Source organism: Chrysemys picta, chromosome 1, assembly GCF_011386835.1.
Source record: "Chrysemys picta bellii isolate R12L10 chromosome 1, ASM1138683v2, whole genome shotgun sequence".
Lineage (NCBI taxonomy): Eukaryota > Metazoa > Chordata > Testudines > Emydidae > Chrysemys > Chrysemys picta.
In genome coordinates this window covers 18,301,782-18,323,776 of record NC_088791.1, presented here as the reverse complement: position 1 = coordinate 18,323,776, position 21,995 = coordinate 18,301,782, and the positions used below count along the sequence as shown (strand labels likewise).

The window sequence follows — 21,995 nt, the reverse complement described above, 5'->3', positions numbered from 1 at the left end:
AGATTTTCAAGAGCTTCTGGCCCCAGAGCTCTGCACATTTGGAAATCTTGACCACTTATCAAGATGCCTAAATGGAAGCTGTTGTGTGCCGATGGTGTTTGAAAACTGGTCTTTGCATTTTTACATCCTATTTTGTATCTGAGACGGTTAAGAGGCTGTTTCTATTTAAGGAAACATTTCTGCAATTATTTCACCCTGGAATAGGCTCTGTTTCTTTGTAATGGATACAGAATAAAAGAAAGCCAGTCTTTGGGACTGGTGTTTTCATGAGGGACGTCTGACACTCTCCTCCTTACTACACCTTTATATAACACAAAGATGCTACTGTATTCAACTGAAACAGGTTATCCTGCATTTTTTGTCCGGTCTATAACCACCTGAAGAACACTTATTCTAAAAATCTTTTAAGTCTCAAAGGTAAAGTGCAACATCAGAGCAAAACCTTCATCCTTGCCCTTTCGGATATGAAAAGATGGCCTCAAAACTGGAAAGTGAAGGACCTTGGCAAACCTTGGGAGGACCTAGAAAGTGCTGTCACCTGAGCCAGGATCCAAAGCGTGTTCAATTCAATGGGGAAAGCCCCAGTCACAGCAGTGGGCCTGGCATCGGGCCCATAATGCTCTAAGCCACCGGTACAACTCCTCCACCCCTCATCCCAGGTGGGTTTCCTCAGAGAAAAGTGAGGACCTGGTATTTCCAGTGTAAATAAAACTAGCAGGAAACAATGAGGGTTCCCCACCCCCCAAAAATGCACGTCATAAACATTTGAAAAGGCAAAGCATTTGTTTTGCAATTCACCTGCAAGTATTTTTTTGATAAAGAGATTTATTTTTAAAAGTTTCTTTTTTCCTATGAACTGCACGGCCCTCATTCATAAAATGCCAAGCACTTGTCATCCAAATTGATCCTCGCTGGTGCCATGGTCTTCTCTGCGTCTGCTGAAATTCTGCGTCAGTCCACATCCAATTCATCACTGAGATGATTCTCAACATAGCAGCACTAAAGCTTGAGGACACCAAGAGAAATTCAATAAGCCCCTGACATCTTTTTAAAAATGATCCAAAGAATTGCCCCATCCGTCCTGGGCTGACAGCTTGTTTTCCTATCAGTCTTGATGGCACTTTGCATCAGTCACAAACGGCTTAACACATGTCTGATCAATATTATTCGCCCAGCTGCATGTTTTGCTTTGAACACAGCCATCTGAAAACCTAGGAGATGGCCACAATCCTTGCTCACAACCAGGTACTCTCTAGTGCTTAGTCTAAGGGACTGGGCACCAGAAGTGCTGGGTTCTATTCCCACCTCGGCCACTGATTTGCTGGGTGACAATAGATAGGTAACCTAACGTCTCCAAGCATCCATTTGCTGCTCTAGAAATTGAGTCTAATAACCAGGGCCCTGTATGTTGTTATTTATATATATATATATCCCAAATAATTTGCTTTTTGGTTAAGGCACTGCATAAGTCCATCCAAATGGATATTTTCCTGCCAGCTTCTCAGTTGGTCCAGCCAATCATTTGGCCTTCCTTCTCTCCGTAGATGTGGTTTGCTGTGTTTGCCCTAAAAAGGGGAGCTCATGTGAGCGGTTCTCAGGTTGAGGCCCTTAATAGGACTGGATTGGACTCTTCATTATCCAGGACAGGAAGAAATATAAGGCTCTGTCTTTACAGAATTGGTCTGAAACCCAGTATCCATCATGCATAAATTGCCTTTTACACCGGGTGATCAAGTTTAAAATCAATGCTTGATGCGTGCTTTTCTTTTAAATGCTTTGATGAAGGCATCAGGTTTCTCTGGGTCACTGTTATTGTTAACCTAATGTATCTTGGCAAACACGGCTTTGTCTTGTTGTGAACTGGCAGATCAACGAAATTGTGTGCTAACACATTCTTGATGCCGAATGGACAATTCTAACTGGGATGGACAAAACTGTTTGCTTTAAAATTAAAATCCCTGGGCTTTTACAAGATAACACTATAGCCCACTGCCAAGATGCGGAAGCATCAAGGGCCAGATTCTGACACCCATATCCACATTGAGTAACTCCACTGAAGCCAATAGAACTACTTGTCAAGTAAAGTGCTGTTCAATGTGAGTTAAGGTATCATAAGCTGGCCCTTACGTCTGGACACATTTTACATCTTGAGGTCCTGATCTTGCATTCATGGAAGTCAATGGGATCCAGGCCAGAACATTATCAAAGGGGGAGTAAATGTGTTGGCAAACTCATACAATTGTTAAAATAAAAGCTTTTCCCTTCTCCATTCAACATATAAAATAACCCATTTCCCTTACATTCAGATGTAGGCTGACATGCATTACCTAATGCAAAGATGGACTGGATGAAGGAAATGCGAGCTAATGAACTATTCCTGTAAGGTGTTGAGTGCTCTTCTCTCCCATTGAGATTAGTGAGGCTGGACAGCATTCAGCACCTCACAGAATCAGGCCCTAATATAAGATACGTGAAAAATCTAAGGATGTGATTTTTCTTTACAAGGAGGCTACTTTACGCCACTCTGAATAAATTAGAGTCATAACCACTTTAAGGCTCCTTTGCACTTCCAGAGAGGTGTAAAGTGACCGGTATGTAAATTAGAATCAGGCCCCCAATGTTTTTTCCTAGGTGGCTAATGATGGTGGTGGTTGTTTTTTTTCTCCTTTCTCTTCCAGCATCTGCTAGTACGTACGTTCCGACAGTCTGCAATGGACGGGAAGTCCTAGATTCTACCACCTCATCTCTGTGATTGTGACTCGCAGTTCAGTTCTCGAGCTTTTAGACTGTTAGACAAAATTTGCACATGTTGTGCACTCCAGAAAAAAAAACAAACAACAAAACTAGTACCTTTTTTAGAAACCGTATAATAAATTATTTTTGAGGACTGTACAGTATATAGTGACGTTCTAGAACTTTTTAGACTGATTTTAGCGCCTCTGTTATTAACAGTTCTAAGGGACATGTAAATAACCGTGGTTTACAGCGCACATATTTCTGCAGTGTTGACTCAGAAGTGGGAGAGTGATTTGCTGCAAGCACAGTTGCAGTGTTAGGTGACTTTCTTTCCTATGAAATTTTTTGTAGCTTCTTGTTGTAATTAACTTAGACTGCATTTCTATGTTATATAGAACAGTTACATTATGTGTAACAGATTGTTTTCTCAGCACAAAACAGCAGTATTAATGTAAAGATGCCAATAATAAAACTGTAAACATTTGTCTCCGTGGTTGTCTTCCCTTCATGGTAATTATGATTCAAAGACAATGGGCTAGATCCTCAGCTGACATGAACTCGCACTGTTCCACATTCTGGCTCCGTGACTTTAATTAGAGAGTAGAGACATCTCATTGAAAAATTTCAAAGAAGCTTGTTGTTGAAAAATGGCCTGTTTTTCAAAAGCAAAACAAAAAACAATTGAAAAAATTCTTGATGTCTGTGAAAGTTTTCACAACGTTTTAAATGAACTTCTTAATCAAATTATACTGAAACCGTTATCAAAATGGTTATTGACAATTTTATTTGGTAGATCATTCATTAGATTGATGTACTGTTGTAAGGCAGTCAAGATACCTTGATGCAGTATAAAAATCTAGACAGATTAGATAAAAACCAGACAAAACAAGACTACATATAGACTAGGGCTGATTTGTATTGATCTGGTGACATGAAGGTGCTCTACAGCCCGTTAAGTCTGCCAGTTAAACTGGGTGTGCAGCTGCTTTGCATCACTGGAACAGTGCAACGCAGCTGGAGCATACAGAGAATGTGGCCTGTAAAATATATTCACAAGAAAAATAATCCAGAAAGAAATTGCTGGCATCTCTATGGCAATATTTGCATGTAAACTATGTGTATTCAAAATAGAAATCTACAGCTCTTGAAGCAGGGGCGGCTCTATGTATTTTGCCGCCCCAAGCACGGCAGTGAGGCAGCCTTCGGTGGCATGCCTGCGGGAGGTCCGCCGGTCCCACGCCTTTGGCATACCCGCCACCGAATTGCCGCCGAAGCTGTGGGACCGGCGGACCTCCCGCAAGCATGCTGCCGAAGGCAGCCTGACTGCCGCCCTCACGGCGACCGGCAGGTTTGGTGCACTGGTGCCTGGAGCCACCCCTCTCTTGAAGCCAGCTGCAAACTACCTTCAACAAAACAAATAACGTAACCTTTAGAACCTTGTTCCAAAGTCCTTCCCCTTCTATTGAAACACTCATATCTTACATGCTACTAACTCCAATAAATCATTCAGGAAAGTAAACATACTTCTCAGGAAAGTAAACATATGTTAGCTAAGGACTTGCTCCCACTGAAGTCATTGGCAAAGTTTCCATTGACACCAGCGTAAGCACCAATGGGGTTTGAAACATTGGGGTTAAAGACAGGTACAATTCAAGGTATGCTGAATGTATAAACTCTCCAGGGCCAGAGTCTTTTACACACATGGCTCTGGCATTGTACAGGTCCTGGAAGTAAACAAGAATCACGCCTCAGATCTCCATTCCCCTATGGGACATAGATGAAACCATCTCTCTCATGCCACAATTTCTTAACACCTCCCTTTAAAACACACTTCCTCCGACAGGTATTAAGCCTTGCCTCAAAGAATTTTTGGCTATGCAGATGTTTGAAAATATTTACTAGAAAACAAACCAGGAAATTGTGGAACGAAGGAGGCATGTGCTAAACATCCCCATTCTATCACACGTGGGGCTTTGCATTGCTTCCCAGCTCCCTTCTTGTATTTGGATTGTGGTTGAAACATTCAAAGGGAGCGGCTCTCAATCGTATTTGATCAGGCCCCCCCTTCTTTGTGTTTGTAGTCTTTTGTGGCTCCTCCTCCTCCTCCATAAGCACATATACGGCCACCCAGCTTTGAAGGCAGAGCAGAGGCTGTGGCTGCTGGCTGGGTGCCCAGCTCTGAAGGCAGCGCCGTGCCAGCAGCAGCACAGAAGTAAGGGATGCAATGTGAAAAGTCAATTTCACTTTTCACAGCAGACTTAGCGCCCCATTGCCAGCCTTACTTCTGCGCTGCGGCTGCTGCCAACCTGGGGGCTGATAGCCAAAACTCCACCACTTCCTGGTGAGGGAATGGGGCGGGGAGGAGAGCCCTGGCTGCCTCTTGGTGAGGAATTGGTGTGGGGGGGACAAATGTGGATGGCAGGGCTCCAGCTGTCCCCTTTATCTCTGCCACCTAGGTGTGCACAGACCTTCTGCCTGAGACCCAGCCACCTGGGGCTGACAGCCAGAGTTTTTTGGACACATTTCCTTGCCTCCCTTGCATTCCCTTACCCACCCCATAGTTTGAGAACTGCAGGGATTTCGACATCCATCACATTAAAATGAATGGGAACTGGGCATCATAATCCTTTAGGTAGCATTGAAAATCTCCATTTATGGGTAAATTCTTCTTCCGAGGCAGATTCTGACTGATACTGAGGCCCCTTTCACATTGACAGCGTGGTTAGGAATGAGTCTTAGCGTCACTGAGAATCAGGCCCCTTTTCTTCATAACCCTTTAAATTGTCTAGCACATTTGTAGGTGCTATGTGCATTTGATAATAAAAAATAACTCAAAAAACCTGGTGTCTGGCTCCTTAGCTGTAATTATTTCTCTTTCCCCTCCAGTGAAATGAAATGGAATTAAACAAGCAGGATTCAATTTAGTAATGGAATCAATAGTACTTGCTAAAGCAGAGTTAAGAGAAGAAGTCCTGACAGACAATGCACAGAGCTGACAGTAGTGCTACCTGTGTAGTTTCTCCAAATTAGCAATCTGGCCAATATCCCGTACGTTCGCGCCAAGGAAAATTAGCACACTCCCCTCGAGCATGGCACTTTGAAGGTAAAGGAATTACAGCACATGGACTATCAAGAATGTAAGAAGATTTTTCCAAACAGTAAAATCTACCTTGAGTCTTCTGCAACAGGACAATATCAAAAGGTATTGATTGAACCTACGTAGCAGGCTAGAGTCAAAATGCCCATTTTGAAGTCTGGTTTGAATCAGGCGCAACAGATTCTCATGCTGCGGTTACTGCAGTGTCTGCAAAGGTACAAGGAAACTTTGATATTTTCCTTCCTTCTTTTGCCACTGGCTTATTTCAAACATCAGCAAGTATCACATGATCTGCATTCCCTGGAAATCCAAACGAGAGTAACATAAAGCACTCAAGACAAACACAGGAAAATACATTAAACACCAGGACCAACAGGTTTCAGAGAGCAGCACAATTTGAATATCAGCCAGGACACTTTTACGTATGACTGAGCCAGCTGCAAACACCAATGGCTTCCAAACTTTTTGCCTACTCAGAACAAATGTTCAGAAGAGACACTTGGGGCCATTTCCTTAATGGGTGTAATTGAAGCCAATGGAGACAGCTAGATCCTCAGCTGGTGTGATCTGACATAGCTTCATTGCCTTCAATGACACCAGCTGAGGCTCTAGGTCTCTCTGCTTTTATACAGAAAGGGCAGGGGATGTGGAGGAGGGGAGGCGGAAGAATCCATTTCTCTGTGGAACTGTGAATCTTTGGAGTGACCCATAAGCACTTGTACATGGACAGGTTTAAATGTTTAGGGTCAGGTTCTGACGTACTATTCAATCTAGGCCAGCGATTTTGGGCACTTAACTTGAGCTACCTCAAAGGGACCTGATTTTCAGAGGGTGCTAAGTACCAGCACTTTCAAAATTAGTCTCTTTAAGATCTCTCAAGTTGTGCGCCCAAAATCACTAGACACTTTAGAAAATGTAGGGCTCCACTACCAGATGGAAGACACCTGATCCATTCATGTGTTTATAACAGGAGTGGCCAAACTTACTGACCCTCCGAGCCACATATGACAATCTTCAGAAGTTCGAGAGCCAGGGCTGAAGCCCCGAGACGCCCCCCCTCCCTACTGCCAGAGGCGATGCATGGGGGGAGGCACCTGGATTACATGCCCCCCGATTTTTGCCAGGGTTTGCTGGCTCGGTCACATGGTGCCGCCAGGCCCCATCCCTGCATGGTAGCTGCTGGAGCCAGCGAGCTGGGAACTGCAGTCCTGGGGAGAGGAAGCAGCAAACAGCTGGGAGCTGTAAGGAGAGCTGCTGCCTCTTGCCACAGAGCTAAAGCAGCAGCCCCTCCCTGCAGCTCCCAGCTGTTTGCCGCTGTCTCTCCAGGCAGAGCTAACATCTGGAGCTGCAGGGAAGGGCTGCTGAGAGAAAGAGAAGGAGTGTGCCTGGGGGGGCATGACTCAAGCTGTTTGTGGTGCTGAACCTTTAAATTGTGCCCCCCACTCACAGCAAGCACCAGTCTTCTCTGGCAGAAGCACCTAGCTCCACGACCTCACCGGAAGGCAGAGGCCGCGAGCTCCCCCCAGTCTGGTAGGCAGAGGGCATGGGGGGCAGTGCCGAGAGCCGCACTTTATCTATAAAAGAGCTGCATGTGACTCATGAGCCACAGTTTGGCCACCCCTGGTTTATAAGCTCCCTGTAAGAGGGTGCAGGACTTCCTAGTGCCCCCCAGGACTTATTGTCCCACAGTATTCTTGCTGGCAACGTGATCGTTCCCCTCTATTCAACATTAGTGAGGCCTCATCTGGAGTAGTGTGTCCAGTTTTGGGCCCCACACTACAAGAAGAATGTGGAAAAATTGGAAAGAGTCCAGCGGAGGGCAACACAAATGATTAGGGGACTGGAGCACATGACTTATGAGGAGAGGCTCAGGGAACTGGGATTGTTTAGTCTACAGAAGAGAAGAATGAGGGGGGATTTGATAGCTGCTTTCAACTACCTGAAAGCGAGTTCCAAAGAGGATGGATCTAGACTGTTCTCAGTGGTAGCAGACAACAGAACAAGGAGTAAGGGTCTCAAGTTGCAGTGGGGGAGGTTTAGGTTGGATATTAGGAAACACTATTTCACTAGGAGGGTGGTGAAGCACTGGAATGGGTTACCTAGGGAGGTGGTGGAATCTCCTTCCTTAGAGGTTTTTAAGGTCAGCCTTGACAAAGCCCTGGCTGGGATGATTTAGTTGGGAATTGGTCCTGCTTTGAGCAGGGGGTTGGATTAGATGACCTCCTGAGGTCCTGTCCAACCCTGATATTCTATGATTCTATGATTGTCCATCATTTACCCCCTGTACTCCGCCAGTGGCTGCACTTTGGAGAGTTCTCAGGGGGCTGGTTCTTCTTCCGCCCTTCCCCTTGCAGGAGAGGAGAGTCTGGCTGGAACAAGGGTCAGCCTCTCAAACAGCCCCTGGATACAGCTTTACAGGCTCCATCTCTCAAAGTCTATTGCCCCTTTGCACGGTTTACCTCCTACCCTTTTTCCTGGGGCGGCTCCAGAAACGGTGTTCTGTGGATCTCTCCTCCTTGGCTGGTCTGCCTCTGTTACTAGCAGCCTTCTTCCTGGTCACCACCCCTTTCTATGGTAAGCTTCCCTTTTTAAGCCCTTCCTTCTCCCGTGTTGAACAAGCCATGCAGGTGTGCCTCGTTAGTGCAGCACAGGTCCAGAGGAGCTCATTAGCCTCCCGGCCAATGGAAGGGTGTGTCCCTTCACACTCCCCGTCTGCCAACTAATGCAGGTGATTCTTTAGCTCAGGAGGTTGAGATGCTGAGCTTTTGGAGCCAAGGGACTGGTTTTCATTCCAGAGCCGGTGGCCAATTGAAACGGAGTAGTGGTAATGTATCTGGATTATAGTGAAGCACTTGATCCACATTCTCACAAAGTCTTACTCTCCACGTGAATTCAGCATTCCTCCATCACTGACGGAGGATGTCACAGTTCTAGTTGTGCACTTCCTCGTGGCCACTGACTAGACTGCTTGGGAGGGAATCCACACCTCTGGATCCCAGTGTGTTTTGAGCCTGAACAGTGTCCAGCCACTGACCTGGCATTGGGTCACTAGCCACACTGTCAGGGTACAGATCCTTGGTCTAGCAACCTGCTGTCCAGCTGTCTAGCCCCTGGGCTCATTGCTGACCTTTCAGACTTCCCTGTAGCCTAAATGCATCCTCTCTCAGAGCTCTACCCAAAGTTGTGAGCCTTCTAGGCAGCTCGCCCTTCTATTGGGAGTCCAGGGGGGACCAACTGCATTCCCAAAGGTAAGCAGGGACCCTTGCGTCATCAGGCCCCTACATGCTGGGTTTCTTCTCCTTCCTCTTGAGCTGAAATAAAAATGGTCCCTCAGTTACACAGCTCCTGTCCTTTAGCCCTCTGTATCAGGTGCTCAGGTGACCAGCCACCCCTGACAAGTAACTGTTGCCAAGGGGACCTCTCCCCTGACAAACCAGTTCTGCTTGTTGGGAGCCATCTAGTGTTCAGACCTATTCCATTTCAATAGGAGCCCACTCCAGCGTTAACCATTATCTATTGTCAGCCCTGTACCGCTACCCTGTTGGAATTTAGGTCCTACATGGAGGTGAAAGGACTGCAGAAAAGACAAAAATCTGCCCTTTCAAAATGGAGTTTGCAGCTATTTTTGCCCCCTCACTTTGACCTGCAAATGCCAGTGATTCCAAGTATACAGCAATTTCAAACCCATTTCCGATGAAGCAACGTTAGTAAAGCCCATTCCCTTCTCCCAACTCCAGCTGTCAAATCCTAGTAAAGATTTTAGAAATCTAATATGTGATGAGCTGAGAAAAATTGCAGCAGCCTTTGAGGTGAATTGCAGTGTGTGGTGAAGCCTGACCTGCAGCTTTCACAACAGTGCTCCATGTGTGGTTCAAATTCTTAAGCTATCCACTTGCTAAAAGCCCCATAGAAAATCAAATTCAAGCAACATACTCCTATCTGCAGGTTTCTGAGTACTGCTGCAGTCGAACTATCCCCAGGTCTACATCATCTCTGTAAATGTCACTTGAGGATAGTGGGTGTGGGGGAAAGACACCTTTTTGATGACTTTGCTGGAAGGACTGGCACAACTTGAGCTGGTTGCTTTTATGTGTCTGACAGACTTTTATTAGTCAAAATAAATGGGTTTAAACAAAAACTCAAATAAAGTAAAACAGCAGCAGCAACATAATCAGCATATGGCTGCAGTAATACAACAAAGATTCCAGATGCAGTTTCAAATTCCCCATGACCTGGGAGTGTCTCGGGCGGAGTTTTTGCAGAAACTCTGAGACTAAGTGACTTTTTGTGGGGAATTCTAGTGTGTGTGTGTGTGGGGGGTGATACATAAAACCAAAGCTCCCAGAATTCACTCTTTCACACCCTTTATTTCACCAAAAAACACAGAGGAAAAAAACCAACAACACACATCTCACCTCGTTCTGGCTTTCAAGTCCTTTTTAATGGACCATGAGTCCGATCCAAAATGTCTTCCTGTGGCAGTTTGCTCCTTTGTCAGTTTCAACTTTAACACCTGGAGGTACGCACAAACCACGGCAGACGCTCGTGATCTCTTTGTAGCCCCTCCCCATCTCTGCTGTTTAACCAATAGCACGCCGGTGAGGTCACTGGTGATCCCACCAAACCATATCACCTACCCAGCATATTCCAGGAGAAGCTGCAGCAATCACACAAGCCATCAAATAAGAGTCTGATTTCTTCTGCTCCGACCTACACACTTACTCCTCAAAAGGATCATGATGTCCTTCTTTGACACTACAACACACTATCTGAATAAAATCCAATGACATCAAAAAAGGAAGACAATAAGGAGGACACATTGGCCAATGGTTACAGATAAGGAGAAAGCTGTAAGAGGTTAAACCCCCAGAATTAAGTGATACTCACTGCCTGGTAGGAGAGCTTGGTAGGATTAGACATTTCAAGAAACCGTTCACAGTTACACTAGCTAGGACACAACAGTTTAAGAGTGATTGCCCCCCTTCATGCTTCAGGACATAAACCAAAAACTAACAGTCGGGGGTTCGGAAGCAACTTCATCCATTGTGCGAGTTTTGTATCTTACTCTGAAATATCTGGTGGTACTGGCCCTTGTTGGAGATGGAAATGGCTCTTGCATTACAACTCTGTTGCTATCCTTCTGGCCATCCCACCCTTGGGACAGGAAAACCAAGAATTCCCACACACTCCTCGACAAGCCCCCAATCTCAGAGTCTCCTTTTAAACAGTAAACAATAGAACCTCCTCCTTTTATTAGAAGGGCTAACAGCTGCCTACAACTACCCAATGGCTGGTAGTTATGGCCTTGAGAGACCTAATTTTTCCTAGGCTTGGACTCCAAATCAATCATATAATACACTGCAAAAACCAACAAAAGTAGTCAGAACCAAGGTGGGGAGGTCAAATTCTGATTTAATCTTCATGGCCAGATCCTCTACTGGTGTAAATCAGAGAAGCTCCATTGAGTTCAGTGGTGCTACCCCAATTTGCACCAGCTTTGGATGTGGCCGAGTATACTTAGCAAAGCTGACTGCAGATCAATTCTCTGCACATTTTTGTTTTTCTGAGAAAACAGCGTCAGAGCAGACCCAATCACATCCATACTTACTTTGCCAATAATTTATACAGCGAGGCCACTTAAATGTGTTTAATCCATGAAAAGATTCAGTTGCTTGGATCCAGATTTAAAAGAAAAGCAGGCAACTGCAGCGATAAAAATGTATCCCGTTTAATCAACTGAACACATAACAGAGCGCTTTGCATTTGTTTATGGCCTTAAATAACAAATTCGTACATAACGTTGCTGATGGGATGGTTGCTGTGAGTACATTTTGGCAGAATACTAGATGTCACAGGCAACAGTTTGCTTAATGAAGTGTTTCAAGACTTCAAAACTGTGCCTTTTATGGGAACATGAAAACAGCCTTTTTGTCTATCTTTAGGGAAAGAAAAAGAGAAACAGCCAAAACTCAGCTAAAAGGTATCAGAACAAACTTATTTATGGCTGGAAAATTCCATTACAATACTTTACGCTAGCCTTAAATCAATTCTATAGGCTTAGCTGGTTTCGGCTTCTCATAGTGCTCAACCAGGTGTACCTTCACGGTGCCCAGAAGAATTTCTTATAATAATATGACAGATCATTTGGAACCTCATATAAGAAGTGTCATATAGCAAAGGCTGCAGGAGCTGACAAAAAATGCTATTTTATATCTAAATTTGAAAAAGTCATGGGGTGGGGAGGGAAATAACAAAACATACAAAACCCCTCCTTTGTATTAATAAAACTGAAAGGTAGTTTGTTATAATTTAAGGCATTTTAACATGTCAGGAATATGACTCCAGCAGCAGCAGAAGAAAAGATGTTCCTGGAAATGAATCCCAATTATATCTCTATGGCTTGGGAAACGGGTGCAGATAAGAGCAATAGATGAAAACAGTGGTGACAGACGTAATTCTGTGCAAGGTGGGACGTTCCATGGCTCCACCCATCACTGAAGAACACTGCCAAATTTAGCGCAGGCTGCAGTTCTTCCAAAGATTGCAAATTCGCAGTTCAAATATATTTTCACTTCACTGTACAAATGCTGACCAGCTGAAAACCTTTGACACTACAACACACTATCTGAATAAAATCCAATGACATAAAAAAAAAATCCTCTTCATAAAAGATCAGCAAAGAACTGAAATCTCAAAGTCCCAATTGGCATTTGCTAAGGGAGCATGTCACCATTGCTGACTGCGTGTAAACGATAGGATGATGACAAATACAATGCAAGATAATAAATGTGCAACAGTACAAAATATACAAAAAAAGAAACTTGTATTTAATATACATTCAAGAACATCAAAAAATGGTTCAATACCTCATAAAAATCCCTTCTTTCTGGAAAATGAAACGCTGTTTCAAGAACAAAAAGAAATGTACACAACCTCTGATGAGATGCCCAACGTAACTCCAACCAGAAGAACAGATCTCAGTTTCTGGATATATAAAATAATTGAAATAAATTTCCCTAAACAAGAAAAAGCAGCTCTAATCTTCATAAAATCTCCTTCACATCTCATAGTGTAATAAAATATTCAGTTTTCATTTTAGATTCAATTTAATTTAGAAGTGAACTCTTCTCAGACTGGTTGCTGCAACTGAGTCATACAAAAGCCCAAATCTATATATCCTTTATAGTAAAAACACCATTTTTGCCTGTGTCTTTTCCAAAGTTTTATATGCATTTCACAATTCAGACATTTTATTGTGATGCAGATATAGGTCTGATTAGAGGGACAAGATTGGAGCCTCATTTTTTCCTAGCTTTACGCAACTCTTTCCTTCATAATTTTCATCAACGATTTTATACCCACATTTTAGTAGATTATTTTCAGTTCAATTTGCACTGGAATTTCAGGAAATTACAGGTTTTCAGACTGGATATTAGGAAGATCACATACTTTTAATGTGATTGATAAGTCAGAGATTTTTAGCCCTGAAAAAGGATCTCAGGCCATCCTTCAATATTCAAAGCACCTTTTTGTCCCCTCATTTAAATGTACAATAACTTGCATCGACAGTAGAACCCATTTGTATGCCAAGATACATGATGGTGTAACCAACATTAATACCTGCAGGGGGGGTCCTTGTCCCTTTTTAGACCACATACAGGCTAAAGAGTCTGATACTGCCTCTCAACTGCAAATTGGCTCGGTTAGCTTAGACACTAGAAGTTTGTGGTTCCCCTCGCTCCCAAAGAGTCCAGGATTCAATCCCTACAGATGCTCATCCCAGGGGGCTGACACACAAATGACATCTCGAACCGGGTACTGAACTGCTGTCAACCTCGATGCTCAGGACAAGCTTCCCCAGGCAGGGAGAATGCATAATTCACATTGTGGATCTTTGGTCCCCCCAGTGTCTAAACCACGTCAAAAGATTTCTGAGTGCTGCTGCTGCTTCTAAACGGACGGCTCTGATCTTTCAACTCAGGCAGTGGCAGCGCACACATTTAGGGTATGTCTACACTTGGAGCTGGGGGTGTGACTCTCAGCTCACGTAGCCAGACTTGCTCTAGCTCTCAAAATAGCACACTAAATACAGTAGTGTAGCCACAGTAGCACAGGCAGTGCCAAGCAGTGGCATGGGCTAGCCACCCTGAGTACAAATCCACCTGAACCCTGTGGGTACATACTCGGCACAGCTTGCCCGTGCGGCCGCTGCCTGTGCTACCATGGCTACACTACTATTCTTACTGTGCTAGATTGATGACAGCAGATGTGAAAATGTCTATACAAGCTGGGAATCACACCCTTAGCTGTAGGTATAGATATAGCCTTAGATTCAGGAGTGTCATGTTCAAGCCAACCCAGATGGTCATCATGTTGGCATCTAAGTGGGTTTGATGCATGGGTGCAAAATTGGCCCTGCCACACTGAAGGCTGTTGCAGGACATCCAGCCCTTAGCCCCAAAAGCATTATTTTATCCAAGGATCAAAAGTCATCCATGGTTCTGTTTCAAGTACCATTCTCCATTTTGATTTTAAGAGAGACTTGAAGTTAGGCTACAAAAAGTACAGTACAGAACCTTTTCAGAAAGTTTCGAATCTCCCAGAAAATTAGTTCTTATGATGCATATGGACGAAGTGATTATGCATTGAAAGGTACCAATAAATCACACAGCATGCCTGAGCAATGCACAGGTGAATACAAAACTCATGTCAGTTGTAGTCTGTATATCTCTTCCTGAGTTAAGTTTCATTCCTAATTTGGAATCCAAGCAGTCTGCTTCTTGTTTTTGGCAAGGTACTTGACCACAGAATAAGGCAATCCAATCTTTTGTTTTGATTTCAACCCTCTTTTTTCTTAAATGGCTCAGCATTTCTCACTGCAACCATTACTCTGCAGGAATATGTTTAAAAGATGGTCCCGTAAAAATATAAATCAGGTTTGTTTCTTTGAAGGTAGCATTTAATCCTCATATATTTTGTGATCTTGAAGATTTCAGCTGAACAGATTCAAAACGATCTTGTTTTTCCTGCAATGTAAAGAGACAAGTTCCCGTCAATCATGATTTCTCAAATTCATTCTGAAGTGTACGAACGTCTCTTCACTCAGTATAAAAAGTCCTGGAACAAATTTCTACTCTCAGTAACTTGAGTGCAACTCCTGTTGAAGACTTTACTGGGATTGTGCCACAGTAAATGAGAGTAGAATTTGGCCTTTAATTTTAAACTAAATCGTAACATCTCTATAAATTAAAAATAAAAATTGTACAAACGTCAAAATTCCATTGTGAGGTAGAAAGGGTATGAATTTTTTATTGTTTCCTTTATAGGAAGTATATAGATAAGTCCACAGGTACATACACAAATGGCATATTTTGCACAGCATTGAACAGAGATGTCAAGGTTATGGATTTTATGATAGAATTACAAAGAAATGATGATGAATTACTGTAAAAAAAATACAAAACATTCAAGAGTGAGAGCAGTTTGAGCAAAGAACTGAGAATGAGAAACTCTTGAACTCTGACACTGAGTCCTTCGGTAGCCTTAACCAACCCACTTAGGCCTCAGTTCAGCAGAGCATTTAACATGTGTTGACCTTTCAGAGCGTGAATCGCCACCCCCTTCACTAAGGCTACGTCTACACTACAGTTTATGTCAGCATAACTTATGTCTCTCAGGGATGTGAATAAACCACCCCCCAAGCAACGTAAGTTACACCGATATAAGTGCTCGTGTGCACGGCACAATGTCATCGACCGGCTTCTGCCGTTGGTGGAGGTGGTTTTATTATGCTGACGGGTAGCGCAGCTGCATCGGTACAGCTGCGCCAGTACAGCTCTGTACATACAGACATGCCCTGAGGTACCAATTCTCCAAACACTTAACCCAGGCATTTAACTTACTATAGTGAGCAATCACTTTGATTTTATTGGGACTACTCACAGTCGTGAAGTTAAGCATGTAAGTGTTTGCAGCTTTGGGGCCTACAATGGGACTATTCCCACGTTTATGCGTTTTGCTTAATTGGGGATTGAACTAGAGCTGGGGGGGGGGAAATGCTTTTCCAGTCCAGTGAAAATTTTTGAGATTTCAAAAAAAATTTCCTTTCTGCACCAGGAGAAACCAGTGACTTTTGGAAATTTGTCCTGAAAAACAAGTGAGAGAGGGCACTCAGCTGGGATGTGGGAAACCCAGGTGCAAGTCCCCCACTCCAAATCTAGGTTAGTGCACTAGCCACCAGCCTGCAGAGTCAGTTTCTAGTTCAATTTCTCGTGTTCCAAATATATAAATACTTTAATATTCACTGAGCCAACAAACGAGACGGAGTCTGCAGCACTGTGGTTAGGGCACTTACTTGAAATGTGGGAAACACAGATTCAAGTCCCTCTTGCAAAGGAAGGATTCAAAGCTGAGGCCCGGTCTACACTGGGGGGTAGGGGGGGAGATCGATCTAAGATGCGCAACTTCAGCTATGAGAATAGCGCAGCTGAAGTCGACGTATCTTAGATCGACTTAGACTGACTTACTTCGCGTCCTCAGGGCGCGGGATCGATGGCCGCCACTCCCCCGTCGACTCCGCTTCCGCCTCTCGCCCTGGTGGAGTTCCGGAGTCAACGGGGAGTGTGTTTGGGGATCGATGTATCGCGTCTCGTCTAGACGCGATACATCGATCCCCGATAGATCGATCGCTACCCGCCAATCCGGCGGGTAGTGTAGACATACCTTGAGTCTCCCACATTCTGGGTGAGGGCCCTACCCCCCAGGACATTGGCTATTCTGTGGCACATCAAGCTCTCTCCTGTTTGTTAACAAAAAATATCCCACAGAATGAAAACAAATGTCAAAAACCTCAAAATTTTTCTTGAAGTGGAATTGTTGTTTTCTAGCCTGCCCTATAATTTACCTCGTGTGGGTACACCCAAGTTGATTCTCATGCAGAACATTTCACTGACAACATTGTAGATGATTTTAGCTGGAGCAAAGAGAGTCATTAGTGTAAAAGGTAGCAAACTCAAAACTGATGAGGAAATACGTTTTCACACTATGTGTCATTAGACTGTGGATCTCATTGCCACAGGAGGCTGCTGAAGACAAGAACTCCAGCATACTGGAGAGAAGAAAAAGGGTGGGTGGTTTTGAGGTTATTGGTAGGAAAAGGCTGAGAATCCTGCAACTGTAGAAGCTTCATGCATCAACACATTGATTAAATTAGGTCTTCATAATGCTAATACAAATACCAAACTTGTCTTGGTGTACCTACGATACAGACCTTGTTTAAAAAATGGAGTGGACGTATATATGGAAGGCAAGAAAATCTACAGCTATATTACTTAATGCTAACAAATATTTTGGAAAGAGATATGAAACTAAACTCACTCTTTGGGGTTTAAAATCACTCTCTAACTATTACAATGAGACCTAATGCATGTGCGGGGTCAGATTCTCCCCTAGCTGCCTACTGCAGGGTTTCCTGCACTTCCTCAGCCTGATTCAGCACAGCAATTCCTATATTCTGTGTTGTTATTACAATAATACTGCAAATAAATAGTTTTCCTTTTTTACATTAGGGGCTCAGCTCTGCATTTCTTATCTAGTCAAAGCTCTCAATAACTTCATGAGAAGTTTTAGAACACAGAAAAGTAATCACCTAGGGTCTGATCCTATTTTTAATATATTTCTGATTTTTTCTCTCTCTGTTGATACATCTTTACATTGTCCCTGTCCCCCATATTTTTCTCTCTCTCTTTTCTCTGTTTTTTTTTAAGAAGTTGTACTTCTCATCTTTTGCAGTAATGAAGAATGATGCCTATCACATGTGTTTTGAGGAAATACATAATAAATCCCAGTTATCTGCAGGGATATAGGATGCAGACTTGAGCAAGCTAATGAGGTCTTGGAGGCTGAGTTTGGCAGCTCTGATTATCCAGCAGATGGGGGAAAAAAGCCAGAGATATCTGACAGGCTTATTTGAAAAGGTAACAGTGTACAGGGAAGCCTATTAAAATGAACATAGGAACTTGAGTTAAGAATAGTCTGTTTGAAAACAGTGCTCAGGTGTGCAAGTGATTGCTATTCTCAATATAAAGCACTAAGCTTACTTTTAAACTACAAAACCTATATCTTCCAGCAATCCTTCCTCTCTTCTTCTAATCATTACAGGCCCAGTCCTGCATACTTCAACCAAGCCTTTAAACTCATCAGGACTATTCATGGTAGTAAACGCAAAATTCAGCAGCAGAGGTGGTCAAAAATTTTCACTACATTCAGCAGTAGAGAGCTTTCACAAAATCAGCACTTCTGAGTCGTTTTCTTTTTTGCAAGGTTCAAAATGGGGGGAAACATCTTTTTTGAGGGGGCAAGGGACAGAATATTTTGCTTTTAAAAAAAAAAATCACATTTTTGACATTTTGAATTTTCAATATGCTATATTCCCCTCCCTTTTTTAATTCTTGACACTCACTACAATAAAATGAATGATTTCCAGATGCGGGGTTCCCGCACACATACACACTTTTTCATCTGGTCCTTCTAATGTTTCCAAAGTTGAAGATATGGGAAAGTTGCAGAAGGGAAAAAAATTAAAATGGAGAAAAAGAAAAAAGGGGAGCAGGAGGGATACCCCTACACATCATTCATTCTGTCACATTCAGTGGCAAATAGGAAAATCAGAAACAAGAAAGGCAAAACCCCCATAAATATGAACATTTGAAATTTGGGGTTTTGATGAAAAATGGGACAATTTAGAAAAAATCTTGAAAACAATTTTCTGAAACTTTTCAGTTTAAAAATAGCCATTTTCCAGCAAAAAAAAAAAAAAAAGTTTCAAATAAAGTTTCAACCAGCTGTACTCAGCACTACAGGCCTGATCCACTTTGAAGCAGTGGATGTCTTTGGGGCTTTGGGAAAGGACTGAAGTACTTGCAAGCTCAGACCCTTAGAACCTCCCTCTTCTTTGGCTTGTGTTTTTTTTGGCTTTGTCTAATTTAGGGCCCCATCCTGCAAACACTACAGCTTACTACTGTGCTCTCCCTTGAAATGGCTGGGATTTCTCAGGGCAGTAAGCACGACTCCAAGCATTAGCAGATGTGCATGTATAGACTGGAAACCCACAGTTCTCAAACTGTGGTCTATGGACCTCCAGTGTCTACAGAGCACTTACGGATAAGCCATGGAGAGCTGGCTAGACACTTGGTGCTTTCAGAATGTTAATTTTCCATGTAACCAATTGCTATGGAAGCCCCTGGGATGATGTTTAATCAGCAAAGGGAGGTGACCTGTGTGAGGTGTCCATCAGACAAACTCTTTTCAGTTGTTCTCCATACTCTGAAGATCCGTGTTATAAGTTCTTTGGGCAAGAGAGAATCCTGCAACTCAGTCCCATTGACATTAATGGAGCCCTAGATCTATTGATGTGTGCGTTTGCAGGCTAGTTAGTGTAGCTAGGGTGACCAACAGTCCGGATTTTGGGGGCTTTTTCTTATATAGGAACCTATTACCCCCAGCCCCCGTCCCGATTTTTCACACGTGCTATCTGGTCACCCTAAGTGTAGCCTCTTTTTAAAACTGAATAACTCTGTGTTAAACTGTCGTGTCCCTAGGAAGTGAGTTCGGCTCCTGTGGTGCTACAGTTTTCAGATCAATTAGACTGGGAGACTCTTAGGAGCACACAAGAACAAATACAGGGACCACAAACAAGATTTTTCACTTGTAAATTATAATCATAAACAAATATATAAAAACCTAAGAAATCCCATGCACTCGCTAATGCTGTATTCATACTCACATACCCAAGGATATTACAGAGTCTGATGGATCTTTCAACAGGTGGTCATTGATAGAGGAGTGGTTCTTGCTGGGGTCATCCCAATGAGGTCCTCCCTCAGGGTCTTCCCACCCTATCCATACCAACCAACCCGTTATCTTGTTGTTCTGACCACGCTTAACACTTTATGCTTATGCATGAGGGTTCCAACTTCCTTTTCCTTATCTGTACTTCCACACCCCATCCATTTTGGGGTGCTCTGCTTTACACAGGTTGTTCTCTGAGTTCCCCTTATTCTCATTAGCATTTATGTAAACATGTTTCCATGGTGACTTGCGGTCAGGTGCCTTGCAGTCTAGATGGGCACATTTCAGTCTCTTTTTCCGGAATATCCCTATTAGCACATTCTTTACAGTAATCATGTAACTTTTACTCCTGGGGGAATTCTGTGCCACTGCGCATGCGCAGAATTCATGTCCCCCGCAGATTTCCTTGCTTCCCCACAGAAATATTACTTTCTGACAAGGAAGCAAAGAGAAGCTGCAAGAGCAGTCACGCACCACTCCCTAGCAGTGCATTTTAAGCACTCGGAGCAGCTGGCAGAGAGGTTGATCATCATGGGGCTGGGGACATCCCAACCAGTGGCTCCTACCCTGAGCTAGGATCAGCTGCTAGTCCCAGCTGGGCTGGAGGCAGGAGAGGACGGGACTTCCTCTTCCCCTGCAACGAGTGGCTGGGGCTGTGTCAGACCCACCCCCAGAAACCTCCCCCAGCAGCAGGAAGCTCAGCATCCTTCCCTGCTTCCTGCCCCCATTGCTCCTCAACTGTGGGGGGAGGGGTCACTGTATGGGGAGCTGCTTCCCCATCCGCCCAACCCCCATGCATCCCGACCTCCCATACTCAGACACCCTTGCCAAGCTTCACCCCGTACACCCAGAACCCCCCTACCCCTCCATACCCGAACCCCACCCCACTGAACCTCAACCCCTGCATCTGGAGCCCCCCTGCACCCAGACCTCAACTCCTGCATCCAAACCACCCCTCACTGAACTCCCTGCACTCAAACCCCCACACTGACGAGCCACACACTCCCTGCACCACTCTGAGCCCCCACGCCACTGACCCCCAACTAGCTGCACCCAGACCCTCACCCCACTAAGCCCCACTCCCCCAGCCCCCAGACTTCCCCACTGAGACCTCCATACTCAAACTCCTCTGCTGAGCCCCAACCACCTTCACCTGGAAGCCCATGCAGAATCCCATTGCTCCTGCACCTAGAAGCCTCCCCAACGAGCCTCTGTGCATCCAGATCCCCCCACACCTAGACCCCTCACTGAGCTGCCTGCACCCATATTTTCCACACAAAACCCTCTCACCCCACACCTGGATCCCCCCACACTGAGCCCCTTCACACTTGGATCCTGCCGGATTGAGCCTGCCTACCCCACACCTGGTGCACCTGGCGCAGAGGGGCAGAGCCCCAGGGTGTTTCTGGGGCAGGCCCAGGCCTTGTGCTGTGTCAGGGTCAGGTGCAGCCTCACCGCTGAGTCCATGTCCCAGGGGTGTGGGGGCTGCAGGGTGATCTCCCACTTTTATGCAGCCAGTGGCTTGTGCTCCCCACTGTCACGCTGGAGCCTCTCCATTTATTTAGAATTTTGCAGAATTTTAAAATGTGCGCAGAATTTTTAATTTTTTGGCACAGAATGCCCTCAGGAGCAGGTAACCTTACTGGCATAAAGTCAGTCTTAGGTTGCTCACTCGTGTCAAGTCTCCTTAAGCTTGAGGCCTAGTGTGGTTAAAGCTGAAATCTTTCAGCCTTAGCCTGTAGGCCTTGCATTACTGCCTTATCTTACTTGTATACTTAATACACACTTGTCACTCCTAAATACTTGTCAAATTTATATTCATATAATCCTGTCCTACTTCTATCTATTCATCACACATTGACTGCATATGAAATAACGTAACTACAACAATTATACAACAAAATGATAAAATAAGCTAATTAGCTACATTAAACTAACTGTGCTACATCAGAGTCAATAAAAAATAATAATATTAATGCTCACCTTTGTTGCCAATGACTTGAGCTTTCCCAGCAATGACTGTTTATTTGAATATACTATTTCCTCTTCATTATCTTCTCCTTCCATTATAGCACAGCTGTCAGCAGCTGGAAGCTCACACTCTTTTGAGTTAGCTGTCATCACTAATTTGGAATATTTATACTCCAACCTAAAGGTACAAACTTGGACAGTTATTTTCTTAATACCCCATATTCTAGCTGCAACAGTGCAGGTGGTCAGAACACTATCTGCAGCTATTCCGTAGGGTTATTTGTTAAGCATTTATAAAGAATCAGAAGTTATATTTTAAGAACCAGAAGTAAGAAAGCATGAC

General features: G+C 44.0%; 2 protein-coding genes across 11 annotated transcripts in view; one reads left to right on the top strand and one right to left on the bottom strand.

Annotated features, from left to right (window-relative positions):
• Positions 1–3,220, top strand: part of GRM3 (glutamate metabotropic receptor 3) — a 157,047-nt gene extending 153,827 nt beyond the window's left edge. For all 6 annotated transcript variants that reach the window (XM_005304499.5, XM_005304498.5, XM_065553537.1 and 3 more), the window contains one exon: positions 2,679–3,220. In XM_005304499.5, the coding sequence (XP_005304556.2) occupies positions 2,679–2,752 (74 nt within the window). In that variant the 3' untranslated portion in view covers positions 2,753–3,220. The remainder of the gene's footprint in view (positions 1–2,678) is intronic.
• A 9,419-nt stretch (positions 3,221–12,639) lies between these two features.
• ELAPOR2 (endosome-lysosome associated apoptosis and autophagy regulator family member 2) overlaps positions 12,640–21,995 on the bottom strand; it is a 161,524-nt gene continuing 152,168 nt past the window's right edge. For 3 of the 5 annotated variants that reach the window (XM_065553516.1, XM_005304494.5, XM_065553518.1), the window contains 3 exons: positions 21,665–21,830; positions 19,621–19,728; positions 14,724–14,859 (listed from right to left, as the gene is read on the bottom strand). In XM_065553516.1, the coding sequence (XP_065409588.1) occupies positions 19,651–19,728; positions 21,665–21,830 (244 nt within the window). In that variant the 3' untranslated portion in view covers positions 14,724–14,859; positions 19,621–19,650. Of the gene's footprint in view, positions 14,860–19,619; positions 19,729–21,664; positions 21,831–21,995 lie in introns of those variants that run through there. The other 2 variants (XM_005304496.5, XM_065553506.1) reach the window with 2 other exon arrangements.